The sequence below is a fragment of the Rhamphochromis sp. 'chilingali' genome (genome assembly GCF_963969265.1).
Source record: "Rhamphochromis sp. 'chilingali' genome assembly, chromosome: 16".
NCBI classification, from domain to species: domain Eukaryota; kingdom Metazoa; phylum Chordata; class Actinopteri; order Cichliformes; family Cichlidae; genus Rhamphochromis; species Rhamphochromis sp. 'chilingali'.
The window spans coordinates 27,883,510-27,903,424 of record NC_137943.1 but is presented as its reverse complement, the minus strand read 5'-3'; the positions used below and the strand labels follow the sequence as shown (position 1 = coordinate 27,903,424).

At 42.4% G+C, this 19,915-nt stretch overlaps 1 protein-coding gene across 2 annotated transcripts in view; it reads left to right on the top strand.

Annotated features, from left to right (window-relative positions):
• kirrel1b (kirre like nephrin family adhesion molecule 1b) overlaps window positions 1-19,915 on the top strand; it is a 92,452-nt gene continuing 72,537 nt past the window's right edge. For both annotated transcript variants that reach the window (XM_080861476.1, XM_080861475.1), the window contains exon 1: window positions 1-360. In XM_080861476.1, the coding sequence (XP_080717602.1) occupies window positions 315-360 (46 nt within the window). In that variant the 5' untranslated portion in view covers window positions 1-314. The remainder of the gene's footprint in view (window positions 361-19,915) is intronic.

Below are 19,915 nucleotides of genomic sequence, written 5' to 3'. Positions count from 1 at the left end.
AGAGAGGGAGAGAGGAATTCAGTCCTATTTAAATGGGAATCAAAAGCGCACAGAGGAAAAGGGACCAAGAGTGAGAAACAAAAAAAAGTGGAGTCAGGTTTAATTTACGCACGGAAAAAACTGAGACATAGTTTAAGAAAGACAAGGGCAATAGAATTAAAGAAGCATTGGATTTTTTTTTTCTAAATGTGTGTTTTTGCACTCTCATGACTCAAAGAGGATTCCGGTTAAATTCACCCGATCGGGAGGAATTGATGGTGTCTTGTTGGGGAGGCAGAGCCGAGGGGAGGAATCTGAATGCGCTCGGCTGAACCATGCCAGCTTTGTGGATCATAACTTTGGCGATCACTTTAAACCAAGGTGAGTGATGTTTAAAGACGCTCAGTTTGACCTGACTAAGACACGAGAAACTGAAAGTTTCTGATAAATACCCGATTTTCCACCCTTTTATTGTTCCCACTGTTTGTGCGGGCGTCTGTGAGCTTTGTGGGTCTCTTTCGGTCTGCGCTGGCAGTGCTTGTATATTTTGGATTTATGTCTGGCGATGAGTCCGTGCGCATGGTTCTCTGTGCGCGTGTTGTTACAGATTTGTGCCGCCCTGGACATCATCATCAGCCCCTCAGCCCGCAGAAGCTGAAGGGAAAGAGTCGTGGGGTTTTCGGGGTCTTTGCCCTGTTGGGGAAAATTAGATTTTAGAGTGCAGACACAAACGGCCCAGAGTGGCTGCATTCATTTTTCTTCAGTTACACGTTTGTGGGAGAGATGTGGAGCATCTGCAAACGACATTTCTTTGACGTGACCTTTAAAACGCATGGATAGAATTGGTTGACACATACGAAAACGCAGTGTGGGTCACACATGCGCGCTTGCCCATGCAAACACACATTGCGCATAACCTGCCAGCCGGGGGATGATTGATGAGGCGAGGATCCAATGCACAGTCTGGTCGCTGGGTTTTAACATAAGTCACACTGAATCAATTTCCAACACGTACGCGCACACACACATGCAGCATGCACGCGCTTGGCGCGATCGTGCCCTCAGTCTCTGTATCGAGCCTGTGTGCAGTGAGAGTAGTGTAAAGACCAGCGCAGACAACTGTCCCTCGAGAGAGAAAGTCGATGTGTGCGTGCGTGCGTGTGTGTCTGTCTCTCTGTGTGTGTTAGTACTCCTTCTTAGCATGCAGGTAGAGTCTTGCGTGCTCGTGTCCGTGTGCGCGGTCCTGCTGCAAACGTTCAGGTGCCAAGAAAAATTCATATTTTACCTTAAAGACGGAGACATATTCAGTGGACTGAAAGAGAGTCCCATTACTAATATTAATGTTCCTATTTATCGATCACCTTGATAGATTGCCCTCTCTCACACACACAGCGACACACACACACACACACACACCTCAGTGAATGAGCAGATGAGTGTGCGTTTGTGTTTGAGGGCAGTCACTGCTCCAAAGACAGAGGTGATTAATTGAGGTGGCCTGATGTGAACAGTTCAACCGTGTGTGAGAGAGTGTGTGTGTGTACCTGCTTCAGCACCTGGGTCCCTGGTGCTGCAGGCCGAGGGTGTGATGAACCACAGACAATGATCTACCTAGACAGTCAGAGGAGCTCCCAGAATGGAGCTGAGCCGACCACCCCATAGGTTTATAACAGAGCAGGACATTCGTGCTTCACGCAAGAAGGTTAAAGATGTTACAGAATAATATGTCAAAGTCAGAATATCTGAAATTGAAGATTAGAAAAGATATCTGATTAACTGGTGTCATGGCTACAAGGAGCACTGGTAATAAGCTTAATTGAAGAGAAGGAGAGACATGGGTGAAGTATATTAAAGTTTGTTTTTTTGTAGAATAAAGAGAGAATAAAGCAAACCAAACAGAGCAGGGTCACCAAAGAAAATAACAGAACAGCAAAACAGCAGAGAAGCTCTCAGCTCAGAGGAAAGGTGACCAGAACTGAGTTATGTCAGATGGAGGAGAACAAGAAGAAACATAATGAAGTAAAAACACGGGAGAGAACAGAAGCAAAATGGATCACGACAAATTAGAAAAGAATATAAGAAGGAGCAGAACAGAAGAAATGAGAGAAAGGACGAACAAAACAACAGAACCAGCAGAGGAGGTTAGAAAAAGTGTACATCAGGGGTTTCAGACATGATACCTGCTGGCCAAAATCACCATAATCCAGTGCAGTGGATGTCTTTGCAAGGTTTTTGGGCTTTTTGCTGTATTTTGAAATGCTGTGCTGCAAGTCACCTTCTTCGTGGCAAAAACATTACCATACTACGTCAAAGCAAAGTTGTTAAGTGAAGGAGTCAATCCTAAACATGTTGTTGATGACAGAAGCATTTCTTTGTCATGACACTAGAATGACTTAGAAGGAAAATTTAGACATATCTTTCTTAAGTCATCACCATCTGTTTACAAAATGAACTGCCTGGAAATTCATGGTTTATTACATGTGAACTTTTAGAAAAGCTCACTTGTATTTCTTTATGCTAAAAGAAAGAGAACATTTTGTAGACTTTTTAGGAGATTCTACTGGTCTGGCCCACTGGGACGCTTGTGGCCGATGAACCAAGGTGATTTTGACAACACAGGCACAGAACCTGAGAGCAGAGAACAGAGCAGAACAAAAACATAAAGAGAACAGCAGCGAACAGACGAGAACGGAGCAGAGAAGCAGATCAGTGTTTCCTGCTGAGCTGGTGTAAGCCTGTAAATGTGATCAGAGGGAATCCGTCCCCTACATGCAGCATCTGCAGCTTAATGTGTGTTTAGCCTGTTTGGACTCTTCCAGGTGCCTTTTTGCTTGAGTTGAACATTTTTGCAGCCTGATCATGCAAGCAAGGCAAGGAAAGCAATTCTTGCACTGCAAGCACCTGTCCCATCTCTCGTCTCTCTCTTTCACACACACACACACACACACACACACACACACACACACACACACACACACACACACACACACACACACACACACACACACACACACACACACGCATAGACACACATATATACACTTTCTTTTTCTCCTATATCTCCCCCTCCTCTTCCTTCCACTCTTTTCGCTCATCACAAGAATAGAGCAGAAGCGCAGATGTAAAGAGACAGGCCAAAAGACAGAGAGATGGAGGCAGAGAGAGACGACGAAAGGAAGAGACAGCGGGGTTCAGTCCTAATCTGTTGACAAGAGGGGATGCTTGAGGATAAACAGAGGCAGAGCAGAAGTGCTCAGGAAGCAGAGAGGGAGAGAAAGAGAAAAGAGCCCTACTGGCTTCAGTCTCTGCTTCCACAGCAACCCAGCTGGACCATCAATGTTTGATGGTTTACATCAGCAAAGATTTACACCCAAACTGGGCTCCAGGGGCACCCAAGGATCCTCAGAAAGGCTTCTCAAGATGTATTTAGAAATGTTCAGTCAAAAGCAACCGGACTTCCTTTTTACCTTCAACCGAAAACACTTTCATTCAAATCATCTTCAAAAAATGTAAACTTTAAGATGACCTGGATAACGGCAAATCTTTACAATCCCTCGAATTGTTGATTTGACTCGCTATGACTTCGTACAGTAATAGACTCTGTGAGGCAAATGATTAGTTTCAAGCTCTCTACTGTAACGCCCTCAAACAGTTGTATAATTCCTCTCTGAATCATCAAGATAACAAAAATACTCTCTGATGGGGGTTTATGGGTGAAGACATAAATCTTTTTTGGCATTTACAGCATGTAAAGATTTGGAAAACTGCACAACAACACAGTTATAGCCCGTGTAGTTAACAGGAACATTTATATGTAATGAAACTATCTATTTAAAAATTAAGTTTCACGTCTCAAAGATAAATACTAATGGATTTCTTCTACCACTACTACCTAACAGTAACAACTGTTACACTCGATCTGTGATTTTATTACAGTGTTTCAAGTAGGTGTGTCCGGAAAGTTCTGACATCAGTATGAGTGAAGAGGGTCATGTTGATGGGTGTAACATGGCAGCCAAGGCGGGCTGGACCTTTGATGCTCGTTGTTTCCCTCTTCTCTTTCCCTATATTTCCATTTTCCCTCAATTCTCACTGTCATTACAAAGGCAAAATACCAAAACTAAAAAACTAAAACAACAAGAAATTTTAGGCTGATTTGACCTAATTTTGTTTTAGTATTTTTGGCCAAACTTTTCCTCATTGTATGGATGGGATACTCATTTTTACATGACACAATAAACCTGAGCGTTAAACAGTGTTTTAAATAAAAATTGAGGTTTCATATTATCACTACTGAAATAAGTAGTTCCCCTATTTATATCAGTAGAATTCATTCAGAACTCTTCTAAGGAGCTTAGAAAGAAAAGCGTCTGGACTTTGTTAAGTTGCTTGAAGACATTTCACCTCTTATCCGAGAAGCTTCTTCAGTTCATTTTTCATTTACAGTTCTTTCTCGGATGAGAGGTAAAACATCTTCAAGCAACTTAAAGAAGTCCAGACATTTTTCTTTCCAAGCTCCTTAGACTATGATGACCTGGATGACTGAGAACCTTCACAGACATTCAGAACTCTTGTTATTGCATTTGGGATGCCACTGTGCAAAATTAATAAATTAATAAGTCAAGGTCATCTGCAAAGAAGTTGAACCTTCTTACCTTATCCTGTTAAATGCACCCTGCAGTAGGCTGCTGGCTTTTGCAAGTCACATATCTGCATGGCATGATAAGCGTTTGAAATTAGTTAATCATGACATCAATTATATTTGATTGCCTCAACTTGTTCCTACCACTGCATCGCCTTGTGTTTTTTGTTTTTAGACCCAGTACTTTTATACAAACAAATCTACAGTCTACAATGAAATTACAAAAACAAAGAACACTTTGAATTTCAGCCTTCAAAGGTCTGGGGCCTCAGAGCAGCACCTCACTTTACAACAGATTACAAAAGAGCTTTTGTCAGCACCAAATCCAAACAAATGGCTTCTTGTGCACCGTTGTAAATATCAAAACTTTTGAACAGATATTAGATACATGCGCGAGCAATATTTATTTGCACCGGTGCTTCTATTCACTATACACAGCTACTGCACATGCACTTCACTTTAATGACTTTTATCATCTAAAGCACAACTGATGAGTGTTTCTTGCATGAGCGGCTTCAGGATGAATCAACCTTGGCCATTAGTGCCATAGTGTACTGATCGTACCATAAAAACAAGTATACAAGGTTGGATGACTCTGTTGTTCTAATTGGGTTGTAAAAAAAACACATCACTGAAGAAAACTCTGTACTCGCCAATGAAAATAATTAAAAATAGCATGAGAAACCTTGTTTAAGAGCAGAGGTTCAGACAACATGATGGCAAGTGGAGCTTCTCTGTATATGTGTGTGTGTGTGGGCCTCTTCCCAAAGCCCTGCAGTACCTGACAGATCTGATATCCTTATGGTTGGAGAAGCATAATCTGAGGTGACAAGGAGCAGCAATTAAAATAAATAAATAAAATAACCGCCACAATTAGTTGCCGCTTAATTCACTACGATGCCCCAATAATCCAGTGATCTAAAATGATGGCGGCAAATTCCCCCTTCCCTCCTTTGCACAGGCTGATGTGTTTGTTGGAGTGAAAGACGGAAGAGTCTGCAGAGGCTAACAGAGGGCTTCTGCTGGTATTAGGGCTGACACCCATCAATCTGTCTATAGATATGTCATCCTAGATGAGGAAGGGGTCATAAACTGAGAGAGAAAGGGGAATGAAGAGAAGAATACATATACATGAGAAGATAAAATAAGGGACAAGAGATGAGAAGGAGAAGAGAGAAGAAAAGAGGATGATGGCAGGAGAGTAATTCAAACTGGAAAAAGAGTAGTGTGAGCTGGATTGAGAGATCAGAGGGGGAAAGTGGTGGGATAAGATGAGAGAACACGAGAACAAGAGAAGGGGATCTGGGTTAGAGAGATAGAATTGGAGGAATAGGACAGATAAGGAGTGAAGGAAACTGGTAAAATAAAGAAAGGAAAGGAAAGGAAAGGAAGCTTTGCGGGAATGAAAAAATGAAGAGGAGGAAAATGAACTATATGAGGGCAAAATAGGAAAGGATTTTTGGTGGGAGAACCAGGGTAGAAAGGTGAAAGAGCCATAGAAATGATGTGAGCCATTTGTGTGGAGATAGAGGAGAAGAAAATAGAGGAGGAATGGATGATTGCGAGACATAAATCTGGAAGACAGAAGAGCAACAGTCTTCTATCTATGATTAGAGGAGGCAGGAAGATATATGAAAGAAACATGAACAGAAGGAGAGCACAAGGAAAAGGAAGAAATGAGATTCTGAAGTGTAGCCGAGATGCGTAGTATGAGGTGAATTTGGCTTAGAAGAGTAAAAAAGACTGACTGAATATAGCAGAGTAGGAGACTATAAAGGGGAAGTGGAGATTAAGGGTGAAAGAGGAGAAGAGAAGGGCTGTTGGAGCAATGGAGGGGAAGAAATGAGGAAGACGATAAAATAGAGGCGCAGAACAGAAGAGAAGGAGTGGGTAGATTAGTAGTATAGGGGGCGACAAACAGGAGATGAATAGTTAAAGGAAGCAGAGAGACGGAGAAAATGCTGAATAGAGGGAGAAAGAAGCATTAAGAGGGGAGTTTGGACATAAGAGGACAGCAGGATTATAGATTAGGGAAGGATATACATTTTGGTAGGAAAGACTAAGAGGAGGATGAAGGAAATTCTAAAAAGATGGCAGAAAGAGAAAAGGCAGCAGGGTTGGAGAGGCCAATGCAATATATGGATTGGAGCAAAGGAGCAAGAAAATGGAGAAGTACATCAGGCATGAGAAGAAAAGTGGGTGAGACTGGAGAGAAATTTGCAACGAAGGAGAGAGAAAGGATGTGGAACCTAAAAAAGGGCACTAATAGAAGAAGAAGAAAAAACGGAGGAAGAAGGAAGATGCAGTAGTGTTGATGAAGGCAGGAATGAAATGCAGAGGAGGAGTGGGAGTTAACGGGAGTGAAAGAGGGGGAGAGCAGGTTTGGGGAGCAGAGATTTATGTGTGGAGAGGGTTGCTGCTCGGGAGCACAGGGAAACAGCCAGGCCTATTATAGATGGGGCTCTCCTGGGAGAGCAGGGCCTGGAGTTTTCCAGGCATTTCCAGCATATTTCACCGCTGTTCCAAGCAGCACGCTGCAATGCACAAAGCGCCGCCTTCGACCACAGTCCTCAGCCCTCCAAGGATAAATAAAGTGGGTCTCCTTTCTCTGCATGAGTATTCAATAAAAGTGATAAAAGGCTGGAAGTAACCCTTCTTAGCTTTTTTGGATGGAAAAGTGAGAAACCAAACTGGCCACCCTCTCCAAGGAGAGGCTTTCAAAGAAATGCAGACATCAAGCATAAAAGCACCAAAAGCATAAAAGTGCTTCCTTTTATATGAGGAAGAATGTCAACGAAAAAGGGCTGTGAGATCAAATAAGCTCAGTGTGGAGGTAGTTTATGTTTCTGCCTCTCTCTCTCTCCCCCTCCGTTTCTTTGTCTGCCTGTGTTTTCTCTCGCTCGCTGGCTGTCTGAGAGACTCGTGTGGAGGTGAGAGAGAACAATTGAATGGGCCTCCCACATAAAATCCATTCAGAGACATCTTGAGGAATAAGAATGAGAAATTGTCCGGCGCAGTGAATTAAATCAATCTGATCCATTACAAGATCACTATCACAAGGTTTTCCCTTTTGTCTTTGCCCTGGATTATGCATGCTGCTGGATAAATGTGTGTGTTTGTACCTTATGCAACACCGTATTACAGCATTCCTCGTAATCAATGAAACAATTACTCAATTAAACGAGGTCGTAGCAAAAGGATTATTGACTTGTCACATTTACATTTTTGATAATTGACTATGCTTGCTGGGTATTAGGCTTAATGCTTTGACTAAAAGGTGGCCAAAGGGTCTCCGAAAACAGAAAATCATGCAAAAACTGTGGAATAAAATTTTTAAAAAGTAGCAAAATCTTTTTTGCGCTGAATGGTATGTAAGTGGTAAGAGTTTATCATGGTTTAAACTTTAAATTGTCTCAGGATTACATATCTATTTCAAAGAAAAATAAAACTTTCCAGTTGTGAATTTCCTAACCCTTACCCTTATCAGAAACATTATCAGGTAGAAATCAATGAGAATATTTGTCTTGTCTCTGTTCTCAAAAAGCCAAAAAGGGAAATGTGAACCAATCATGTTGCTGGACGGATGCACAGATGTTTCAATTGTGGGTATATCTACTCACTGAGCAGTGATTCTATCTATAGATGCAGTGTTTTTTTTTACATCCCAGTGATGACTGAAGTAAAAGTTGTGGTTCTCATACCACTAATTCAATGCTTGGACTAGACTGAAGTAGCTGCTGTTTCTAAGAAGACTGCTGAGTGACAAGACTTGCTCTTAAAAGGACTTTGCCAATATCGGTTTTACACACCTTACTGAATCCCAACCACAACAGAAACAGTTGAGATAATATTTCCTTCCAGTCGAAAAGGAAACCTTCAAATCAACTGTCATTCCTGAGATTTTTGTTGTCTTAGCTACTTGATCTCGATCCAACCAGAAAGCTATGAATAAAAAGAAAAACAGAAACAAATCTCATGTTCAGTTATTGCAAAAGGTCTGACTGTGTGTTTCAATATGTAATTCAGCATACATTGGATCTATGAAAAGCAGGTGGTACAATGATGCAGTGATGTACCTCTTTTTGCATGGTCGTAGCAGGAACAGGCTTCGTCTCTCTGAATTAGATGAGCGGCTGAAAAGATGGATGGACGGCAGTAGAGCCAACTCTTTATTGCCGTTGTAGAAATGCTCCTCAGTGCAACAAGTTCTACACTACACCAACTACATACACTGAATATATAACACCAGGTCTTTGCATTTCAAGTTATTTCTTGACTAAGTTACTAAAGTCTACGAAGACCACATATCGTACTTAAACGAAAGCATTTGCCAAAGGAAAAGTTTGCCATTTTTAATAATTTCTTTTTCACATATCCAGTGTGTAGTGAACATAATTCCAATTTTTCACACCCTACAGACCGAGTATCCACTGGCACCATTTTCACTTAATTTAAAATTTAGCGCCTTCCAATCTTTTCCACTGAGACTTTTTCAAACTTATTTCCCTTATCAGAACTTGTGTAACCAAATGATTTTATTGCGTAGGCACCACCACCAAGACATTTTTTTTTTTTGATGGCTCAAAGTATCTCTTTTATTTCTTTTCCTTTGGTGGATTTTAAATGGTGATAAAAGAAGCAGCAGCAATTTAAAGATGGAGATGGACAACATGATTACAGATGATGAAAGCCGGTATCCATCACCACCCACTCTGTGTGTGTTTCCATCCAGCCTATGTCTGTCTATCTGCGTGTTCCTCCTCTCTCCCCTCTTATGTTTTAATGTAAGTCGATAGCCATCAGGAACTGATAACACCCCGGGCTCCACTTCACTTGGCAAGGCTAGATGAGGCAAAGAGAGCGAGGAGAAGGCGAGAGCCGGGTTGGCTGAGGTGTTGGTGTGGGTGGGGAGGGTGGTGACACTATCTCCCCTCGGTGAAGCCTGATACGCTCCAGTGCAGGAGAGATAAGCGAGCAGCTCTCAGCGGTGGCAGCGAAGGGGGACGGTGACGTCACGCTGCTTGTCTCTTGTTCCCTGTGGCGCTGGAAGAAGTGATGGCGTCACAGGTGGAGATTATGTCAGTGGAAGATTTGCTATTGTTCAGGAAAGGAAATTTGACTGAATCGTTGTGACTTTATACTTTTGGAAGAGCTGCACGTGTGCACTGGTTGTCGTGATGTTTGTTTGTAACTGGGTGTTTTTGCAGGAAACTTGCAGGAAAAGTAAACAGGTGTTACTCATGATACAATATAATCATTCAGCTGTGAAGGTGCCTGCAACCAAGGTAGCTAATTGAATTGAATTAAATCCAGTCACTGTGAATTTTATTATTTATACCTGTGCTTTTCCTTCTGTGAAATGTCATAATGTATTTTATGAAAAACACTTTATGCTCTGTCTCAGATTGTGTCCTCCTGTACTTGTGCTCTCTATTCTGGGAGCATAAATGCGCTCACACTACCAAGTGCAGCTACATGAAGTGCTCTATGAGTACAAAGATGGTGTACTAATAATGGTCATAAAGTTCAGATGGAATGCTGTACACTCCTTGCCCTCAGTGGTTGCCACTTTGGCTATACAGTGACAAGGTGGGAGACCACCACCAACAGTTTTCAGCCATCAGGGAGGATACAATGCCAGCTTTGATGAAGCTTTTCAGGCATTACAGGTAAACCTTGCATTATCAGCACTTTTAAGTATTTTTGTGTAAAACTGGCTTCACTGTACAAGAATTTTTTATGATGTGCTGTCAGATGCACAACAAGTTGCAAATGTAGGCAATAGCCAGTGTAAGAGTGCAAACATAATTTCTGGTAAGTGCCCAATGAATCATGTTTGATTTGAGATAATATTAGTCTGTATAGTCTAGGCCTACTACACAAAAGTAACTAAACTGAGACACACTATTAAAGTGCTTACATAAACATTTTAGGGACCTAAGTCCCTTTTTGTGGACTAAAATCAGATTTTCCAAAGGTAAACAGTTAAATTTAGAGTTACCGTTTTTATACTAGTGAGAAAACAATGTTGTTCTTGAAGCCTCTTTATTCAGGACCCAACATGAAATGCCTCTGAACAGTTATTTTGAAGCATTAAGTTAAACTTCTGTATGTTAAACATTATGTTAACCATTACCTTTAATTTCAGTGGTGACTTGAACATAAAACCACTGTGCACACAATCACTGTCAAATCTCAAATCAAAAGCTCTTAGCCTTTCTTTCTTTTTCTTTTCTTTTTATTATTGTGGATGTTTTACGTCTACCACTGTGTTTGCTTTTTGCAGAATTAGATTCTGATGGATTCAGTTCTGGGTTGTTTGAGTGCCCCGTTTCTCTTTCATAATGTCTCCAGCGCAAAAGACAGAAGGCAGTTTTGTCACGCTGAAAGAGAAGTTTGTATTATGCATGTTCATTAAGAAAAGGCACTTTCAGGACAGATTTTGTATATTCATATTAAGTGTGCGTGTGTGTGCAACAGTAGGACCGTTGAAAGCGGCTGTGTGTGCGTGCGTGTATAGGGTGGATGCGGCAGGTGGAGGTGGGGGGAAGGTGAAGAAAGAAAGAGATTGCAAGTTGTTGGTTTATGTGTATGTTCTTGTGCGAAAATGAAAACCAGCATCATACAGAGAGGGCCAAATGGGAATAAAAGAGTAGGTCTGCTCGCTTGTGATTGAGGCAAAGCAAGGAAATGAGAGAGGGAGAGAGGGGGAGGGAGGTGGGTGAAAGAGAGAGGAAGTGAGGGAGCAAAAGTGAGCGTGTTGGGGAGAGCTAGAGAAAATGATAATTTCTTAGCTCTTCTTTTAAATAAGTCTGTTTCTATAGCAACCATCCAACCAGCCACTGGAGAGAGAGAGGAAGAGGGAGAGCGAAAAGGAGGGAGAGCGAGAGAGAGAGAGAGAGAGAGAGAGGGGGGTGGGGGAAGAGGGGGTGCACCGGAGAGATAGAGGGAAGGATAGAAAGAGAGAGAGAGTTACCATAGCAACGGAGGAAGAGGGAGAAAAAGAACTTGAAGAAACTTTAAAAAAACATGTTGGGAGAAAAGGTAGAAGGAGAGATATGCAAAGGAAGAGTGAATTTACAGCAGATAGTGCTGGGTAAATTAATTAAAAAGGCAATGAATTACTCTGTGAAAAGGGGGATATAAATAAATAAATAAATAAATTCAAATTTTATTTGTCACGTACACAGTCATACACAGTACGATATGTAGTGAAATGCTTGGACAACTGCTCGTGACCTAAAGAGAACAAAAAAGGAAAAGGCTATGAATAAGATAGGAAATAAATATGAAAAATTAAAAAGGGTAAATTTAACTAGGAAGGAATAAAATATAAATTAAGGTTAAAAATGAAATAACTGTACAACACAAATTAGAATGAAGGGTAAATTTAACTGGGAAGAATAAGATAAAGATAAATATATAAATTAAAGTTGAAAATAAAATAACTGTACAACAAAATACACAATACACAATATAGAACTATATAAGAATGTATGAAGAAATCTAAATATAAATAAATATATACACAATAACAGCAGCTGTACAAGTATTAACCGGAAATGAAGAATATAGTGACCAGTGTTGTGCAAAACCAAAGTCCAGAAAGTCCAGTGTGTGTGTAAGAACTGTATGTGTGGGTCAGTACTGTGTGGTGGTGTGATTGAGAGACCATATCGCCTGCGGGAAGAAGCTCCTCCTCAGTCTCTCTGTGTTGGTCTTCAGGGAGCGGAATCGCTTTCCTGACCTCAACAGAGAGAACAGTCTGTTGTTGGGATGGCTGAGGTCCTTCACGATCTTCCTGGCCTTGGTCCAGCACCACCTGCTGTAGATTGAGTGCAGGTCAGGGAGCTCGGAGCGGATGGTGCGCTCAGCTGACCACACAACCCTCTGTAGAGCTCGTCTGTCCTGCATGGTGCTGTTCCCGAACCAGGTTAAGATGTTTCCCGCCAGGATGCTCTCTATGGTGCACGAGTAAAAGTTCCTGAGCACCTTGGAGGGCAGTTGGAAGTCTCTCAAGCGTCTGAGGTGGTAGAGACGCTGTCGGGCCTTTTTCACCACGGTGTTGATGTGACAGGACCATGACAGGTCCTGCGTGATGTGAACTCCGAGGTATTTGAAGCTGTCCACTCTCTCCACTGGGCACTCGTTGATGACGGGGGTCTGGTAGTTCCTCTCCTGCTTAGTGCTGAAGTCCACTATCAGCTCCTTTGTCTTACTGACGTTTAGAAGGAGGTTGTTCCTCTGGCACCAGTTCTCCAGATTCCTAATCTCCTTCAGGTAGGCCGTCTCGTTGTTATCAGAGATCAGGCCCACCACGACGGTGTCGTCAGCAAACTTGATGATGGTGGTGGAGCTGGTAGTGGCCACACAGTCATATGTGTACAAAGAGTACAGCAGGGGGCTCAGAACACACCCCTGGGGGGCTCCAGTGCTGAGAGTGGTGGAGGCTGAGACATGTCCGCCCATCCTTACTGCCTGTGGTCTGCCAGTTAGGAAGTTGGAGATCCACTGACACATAGATGAGCTGAGTCCCAGATGCTCCAGCTTGGTGGTGAGTGTGGAGGGAATTATGGTGTTAAATGCAGAGCTGTAGTCTATGAAGAGCATTTTAACATAATTCCCCCTTCTAGTGTCCAAGTGAGTGAGTGATGTGTGGAGGAGATGAGAGATGGCATAGTCTGTGGAACGATTTGGACGGTAAGCGAACTGTAGTGGGTCCAGTGTGTCTGGTAGTGAAGAAATGATGAAGTCTCTGACCAGGCGTTCAAAGCACTTCATCACTACTGAGGTGAGGGCTACAGGGCGATAGTCATTGAGAGAAGCAGGGTGGGGTTTCTTCGGGACAGGAACAATGATGGACTCTTTGAAGCATGTGGGGATCACCGACTGAGATAAAGAGATGTTGACTATCTCAGTGAACACAGGAGCTAGCTGGTATGCGCAGTCTCTTAGGATACGACCTGGGATGCCGTCTGGTCCTGCTGCTTTCCTGGTGTTCACTCTTTTGAAGGCTCTCCTTACTTCATGCTCGGAGATGACGAGCACGTTTCCGGTGCTGGCAGTATCTTCCTGTCTGCAGCCGTTAGCGCCGCTAACACTAGCATTGTTGGAGACCTTAGCTGCAGCCTCGAAGCGAGCATAGAAAGTGTTCAGCTCGTCTGCCAGAGTCACGGCCGCGTTCGTCATACCGGTTGTTGGTGCTTTATAGTCCGTTATTGTCCTTAGTCCCCGCCACAGGCTCCTAGAGTCACTCTGTTGGAGTTGTGACTCTAGTTTCCTCCCGTAGCGCTGCTTCGCCTCTTTCACCGCCCTCCGCACGTTATATGACGCGGCTTTGTACGGGTCCATGTCCCCCGTAATGAGTCCCGTGTTGTAGGCAGCGGTGCGGGATCTCAGAGCGTCGCGGATGGTTTTATCCACCCACGGCTTCTGGTTGGGAAACGTTGTGATAGTCTTTGTCTCCACGGTATCATCCGCTAGTTTCCCGATGAATCCCACAACCGCTTCCGTAAACACGTTGACGTCATCGTCGGAGCTGTTTCTGAACATGCCCCAGTCTGCGTCATCGAGTGCGTCCTGTAACGCGGCCACCGATTGATCCGTCCAGCGCGCGACCTTCCTCTGAACCGGAACTTCCTGTTTCAGCCTTTGTTTGTATTTTGGCATGAGGAAGATGGCGGCGTGATCAGATTTGCCAAACGGGGGGCGGGATTGTGCCTTGTAGCCGTCCTTGACCGTAGTGTAGCAGTGGTCCAGTGTCCTTTCACCCCTGGTGGGGCAGGTGATGTGTTGATAAAAGTTCGGCGCTGCGCGTTTGAGGTTGGCGCTATTAAAGTCCCCCGTCACAATAAGCGCAGCGTCCCGGTGTTGTGTCTGGTGCTGTGTGAGTGCCTCATGCAGCTCGCATAAGGCGGTGACCGTGTCCGCTTGTGGTGGAATATAAACGGCACTTACAATGACCGATGTAAATTCCCGAGGTAGATAAAAAGGACGACACATGATGGACAGTAGTTCCAGATTTGGTGTGCAGGAGCGTGTGAGAGGAACAACGTTCGCACTGTTGCACCAGTTGTTGTTCACCATTAAACACACGCCGCCTCCCCTTGACTTCCCCGAGTCCCGTGTCCTGTCCATGCGGTGAACCGAGAAGAACTCGGCCGGCTGGATGGCGTGGTCCGGCACCGCTGGGTTCAGCCATGTCTCGGTGAAGCAGAGGAGATTGCAGTCCCGAATGTCTCTCTGGAACTTTATCCTGGCCCTGAGGTCGTCAAGCTTGTTCTCCAGTGACTGGACGTTGGCGAGCAGGATGCTAGGCAGAGGTGTGCGGTGTGCACGAGCTCTCAGCCTGTTCCTGACGCCGGCTCGCTTCCCTCTATATATATATCACTTTACTTATGGAAATAGGAGTTAGTTTAAATGAAGTGGGTTCAGGACTTCCTGCTTAACTTGCAATTGGCCACCATGCCAACACTTCTGTAGCAATTAATCACGTCCAACCAGGATATTTGTCGAAATACTGAAGACTGTGAAGTGTACAAAAAACAAAAATTAAGTGACGTTATCCAGTGGTAGTGAATTGCCACTTCTGTCTTAGCATTTCTAAAACTAGATGTGACAAATGAAACTGAGTGAGCATGCACCCAGGGGCGTGAATTATCTTGAATTATCTTGCATAAATAGGCTGTTGATTTTCTTTACTCATTTCAGTTATTACCAGCAAAATAGTTGCATGTTTAATCATCTGGGAATTTACCCAGATTTATTTATTTATTTAGACAGAGATCTTGACTTCTCGACAGCCAGACTTCTTTTTGGGACCAAGTGGAGTCTCCCCCTGCTGGCCATCAGAAAGAATGCAGGTTTGCGACACATCAGCCTTGCTGCAAAATCTAGCTGATCATAATAAAATTATTATGAGTAGCTGTTTTAAAAAATGTATTTTTTTAAACATGAGTCTGGTAAGTTTTGTTCCGCTTTAATAATTTTTAATATGATACAAATTGTTTTAAAATGAAATTCATCAGAAAGAAATTAAAATAAATTTATAAATGTGTTTTTTCAGGACACTATTTTTGAAACAAACTTCCACTTTCTTTGTGGAAGTTTGCATGTTCTACCTGTACATGGGTTTTGTCAGGTTCTCCAACATCTTTCCACAGTCCAAAGACGTGTATGTTAGCTTAACTGGTCATTCTAAATGGTTGTCTGTCTTGATGTTAGCCCAGTATGAAACCTGCCTCTCATCCTATCAGAGCTGCGATAGGTTTCACATAAGGAGTCAAGAAAATGGATGGATGGATAAGAGCAGCTTCCAGTCCTTCTGTCCAAATCCTCTACAACCATGGGACATTCTTCATATTTAAAAAGGGCAAACTGTGTCTTAACAAGCAGTCAGCAAACAATTCCGATGAGTGTTCGTAGCCTCCAAAAGTCATGTTCAAGGCTGGACAAACAATTTCTTATTTTATTCTCAACAGTATCAAATCAGTTGACTGAGACGTGTAAAAGTAAAAAAGGTTTTGTTGCCTTACTGCTCAAAACTATAAAAGTGAAATAAAAAAATAGTAAGTAGAGTGGTATGACTGCACTGTATAGAGAGAGGGAGACAGTGATATGAGCTGTAGTGATAACAGTGGGTATATGGCTGCTGCCTGATTGTCCATTCTCAACTCTTGACCACACATGACCTCCATCATTGTGTGAGTGAGCAGAGAGAAACACAGACAGGGAGACAGAGAGAGGGGGAGAGGATTGGGAGGATTGGGAGTCCCAGAGTTCAGACAGCTCTGACCACAGAGGCCTCGAACTGTTTCCCTGAAAGCGCCGAAGCTACATGGTGATCCAAAATAGGAACCGACAAGGGTCGTGTGGGGAGAGAGGGTCAGAATTCATTATCCTGCTGGAAACTTTAGTGCTGTCAATATAAGTGGCAAATTTAATATACGAAACATATAAGAATTTAAAGCTAATTGCCTAAACAAGCGAACAGAAAGAAGACTAATTTAATGGTTTTGTGACAAGAACGATTTTCATTTAGCACTATGAATGACCTTATGGTTTGGGCGTGGATAATGTGTGGCAATCAAGAATATTGTTTTGGGCACAATGGTGATCAAAAGGGAAGTAAAGTGACATGGGGTGCATTAGGATAGTGCTATTCGATGCTTGTTGCACATACAGTGCCAGTGCACCATCAGTGTTGAAAACTATGAGCTCTATGCATTTATATGGCATCATGGCAACAAATGCAGGTCCTGCAAAATCAGGAGGAAGCAACACAGCGCAAATGTTTTATTATTTATTATATATAGCATAAACACCAAAACACGAAAGTCCATAGACGAGTCAACTGAATTCACTGCAGTCATCAAACCATCACCAATCACGAAAAAACTCTCTGGTCAAAGGCCTATGACCATGACACAATGATGATGTGGGTGTTGAAAAGCAACAGCAGGTGTGCTTCTGCTACAAATAGGCAGGGGTCATGTACAGTCGACCCCTGCCTATTTGCAATTCAGTATTTGCGGATTTGTGGATTTTAAAGTTATTTGTGGAAAATTCGCCTATTTGCTGATTTTTTTCGTCGAGCATATCTAAAATATTTATTAATTATTTACATGTAATTTTCATGTCTAAATACATTTTTCATGATTTAAAAAAAGTTGTGTTTCTCTACATGGGGAGATAGCATCGACAGACACGGAAGTGTCAGTAAAATGTTCTGAGCCAGATGGCTTTGAAATGATATTGAAGTGTTTTAGGATGATAGTTTAAGGTATATTTGGTGTTGAACTAGTATAATAGGCATTTATAAGTGTTTTTAGAGGTGGTCTCAGCTAATCGTGTGCCGTTGTGGTCCCTAACCCCCGCCTATACCGGGGGTCGACTGTACTTTCGACTACTTTCGCTGCTACATGTCATCCATGAGTCATAGATGGTATTCATTATCCTCTAATGCACTTATTTATGGGTGTTTTTATCCCAAGGTGACAAATACTATTGTAGTGCCAGAAGTTGCTGGTGTCACAAAGAGATAGGCACATGATGTACTAGCTGTGGTAGTGTTGGAGCCAAATAAATGACAGAGAAGGCAAGAGGGGCAGAGGTGGCAAAAATGAAGTTTGTGGATCATGAAGGATCGTGCTGTGCTTGTGAGCTTTCCATTTGATCTTATTACCTACTTTTAACAATCATTTTTACTCACCTCTTACACTTTTGAAGCCTGGTCACTGTCTCTTCACACTGCATATTAAAAAGGCCCTTAAAGATGGCTAGTGTATTTTAATGGGATGCTGAAGGGTACTGAAAGAGAGGTCGCTTATGATGAGTTCAGTAAAAGAATCAACTGTAAAACAACCACCTCCATCTGGTTGGAACGAAGGTCCGTGCTCGAACAATCCTAAATGGGCTTTATCAACACAAAGGTCGCTTAAGTCCTCACTCACATCACTGATCTGTGCACCAGGAGCTTTGTTTAATTGATCAAAACAAAGGTTTCCAAAAACATCAGGAAACAGAGATATTTGTACATCAGGTTTAAAGTTGTGCAAACAGTCAGTATTGTTTCAGTTTTCATATGTGTCATTTTCTACTTCAAATGTAGTAAGGATGCAGTCAGTACACTGCATAACTTGTCTCTGAAACAGAGACAATCTTCACTATATTTTCCAAACCTCAAGACAAGATTCTGTCTTTTAAAAAGTGATACAAGCTCACACTTTTTATACTTTTTTTTTTGCAAAGCACACTAGCAGCCTAAGAATTATTTCGTTTTGAATTATTAAAAAGGTAGTCTACTTTTATCAAACTTTCTCTAACATGAAATCCTTCCTCTGCAAAGTTAGAGTGTGGGTGCACGACTTTTCAGCCTCACTCAACCTGAGCCTTTCACACTGAGGCTTTCTATGCTTCTGCCTTCATAAACGGATGTTATTCTTAACAGCACAGAAAATATCTTGCAGATTTGACCCATTATACACTAGACCGAGGTCTAGTGTAATGAGTGCTGGGGTTTGGAACAAAAGGTTTTTGAGCAAGATTTCCTGACTATTCCCCACGCAGTTACTTAATCCCTTGTAATTAGTCTCCTTGTTTGAAAGGGAATATACATTCTCTGTCTCCATCTTTTTCCCTGTTGAGTTGGAAGATAAAATTGCTCAAAAACAGCACAAATGTTATTTCATGGAGCTCACTGCATATAAACATCCACACAGTTTTGGCTTTGAACAACAGTTCCGCTTTGTCTTTATCAATTTACATTTGTTATAGAGAGCTGCACAAGGATAATTATTTGTTTCAGGAGGCATGGCCATTATAATTAAACATAAACACAGTCCAGTTTTGTTGCATGAATGAAGCTTTTTGGATTGAGCCTCAGTGCACTCAGACATCGAACAGGAAAAAAGGGGGGGAAAAAGATCATTTTCTTCTTTTGCTTTTGTGGTCCATTGTTGTGTGGCAAATTCACAGAAGCAGATAATGAGGAGTACATAGTCTTTTCAATTCTGGCTTTGCCTACACAGGACAGCTGTCTATTTTAAGCTATAGCTGCTGGCCAGTGAACCATTAGCCTGTTTTACACCGATAGCAAATAGCCATTAGGCGTAACTGCAAGCCAGTTAGCCAACAGCCATCTGCGGCACGCTGCAATTATGCTGCCTTAAAATGCTGTTGGAAATATAGTAATTATGAGTTGAGAGTGCATTAATGACCCGACACAATGGTAAATATGCCTTGGAAAGGGGGAAATTTCAACGATACCTGCAGTAACACTCTATGCTGTGAAGAGCGTGGAGGCAGTGTGAATACTGATGGTTTGTCAGGATGTGTGTGTATCTATGTGTGTGTTTTTTAAACAGCTTTTCTGACACTTTTAACAGTATTGTCCAAAAGCAAATATGCACACAAAGTTACTTTTAGATCGTGTGAGCTCAGCTGTTGCAGCTCCTGACAAGCTTTAAAAACAGAAGGCGCCAACAGAAGTAGCTTGTTAGCTGTTAGCTTCTGCTCTCTGTGGTGTTTCGCATGTTGGGCTCAGTTCTGTTCAGTGACAGTGGGCTCATTGAGACCCTGCTGCTGCTACTAGCTCTCTGTGTAAATCCTCAGGCTGTGTTTGGTGAGTCTTTTCCTGGCAATGACAGTTGCTGTAGTCAGCAGTGCATTCAGGTCAAGCAACTTGACTCATTTCGTCACATTCTGCCACAAGCCTTTTTGCCTTCACAATGCTCTGATTAAGTGCTACAATAGTTGCAAATGTGCTGGCGTGTTTGCTGAAGAGTAATTACTAGC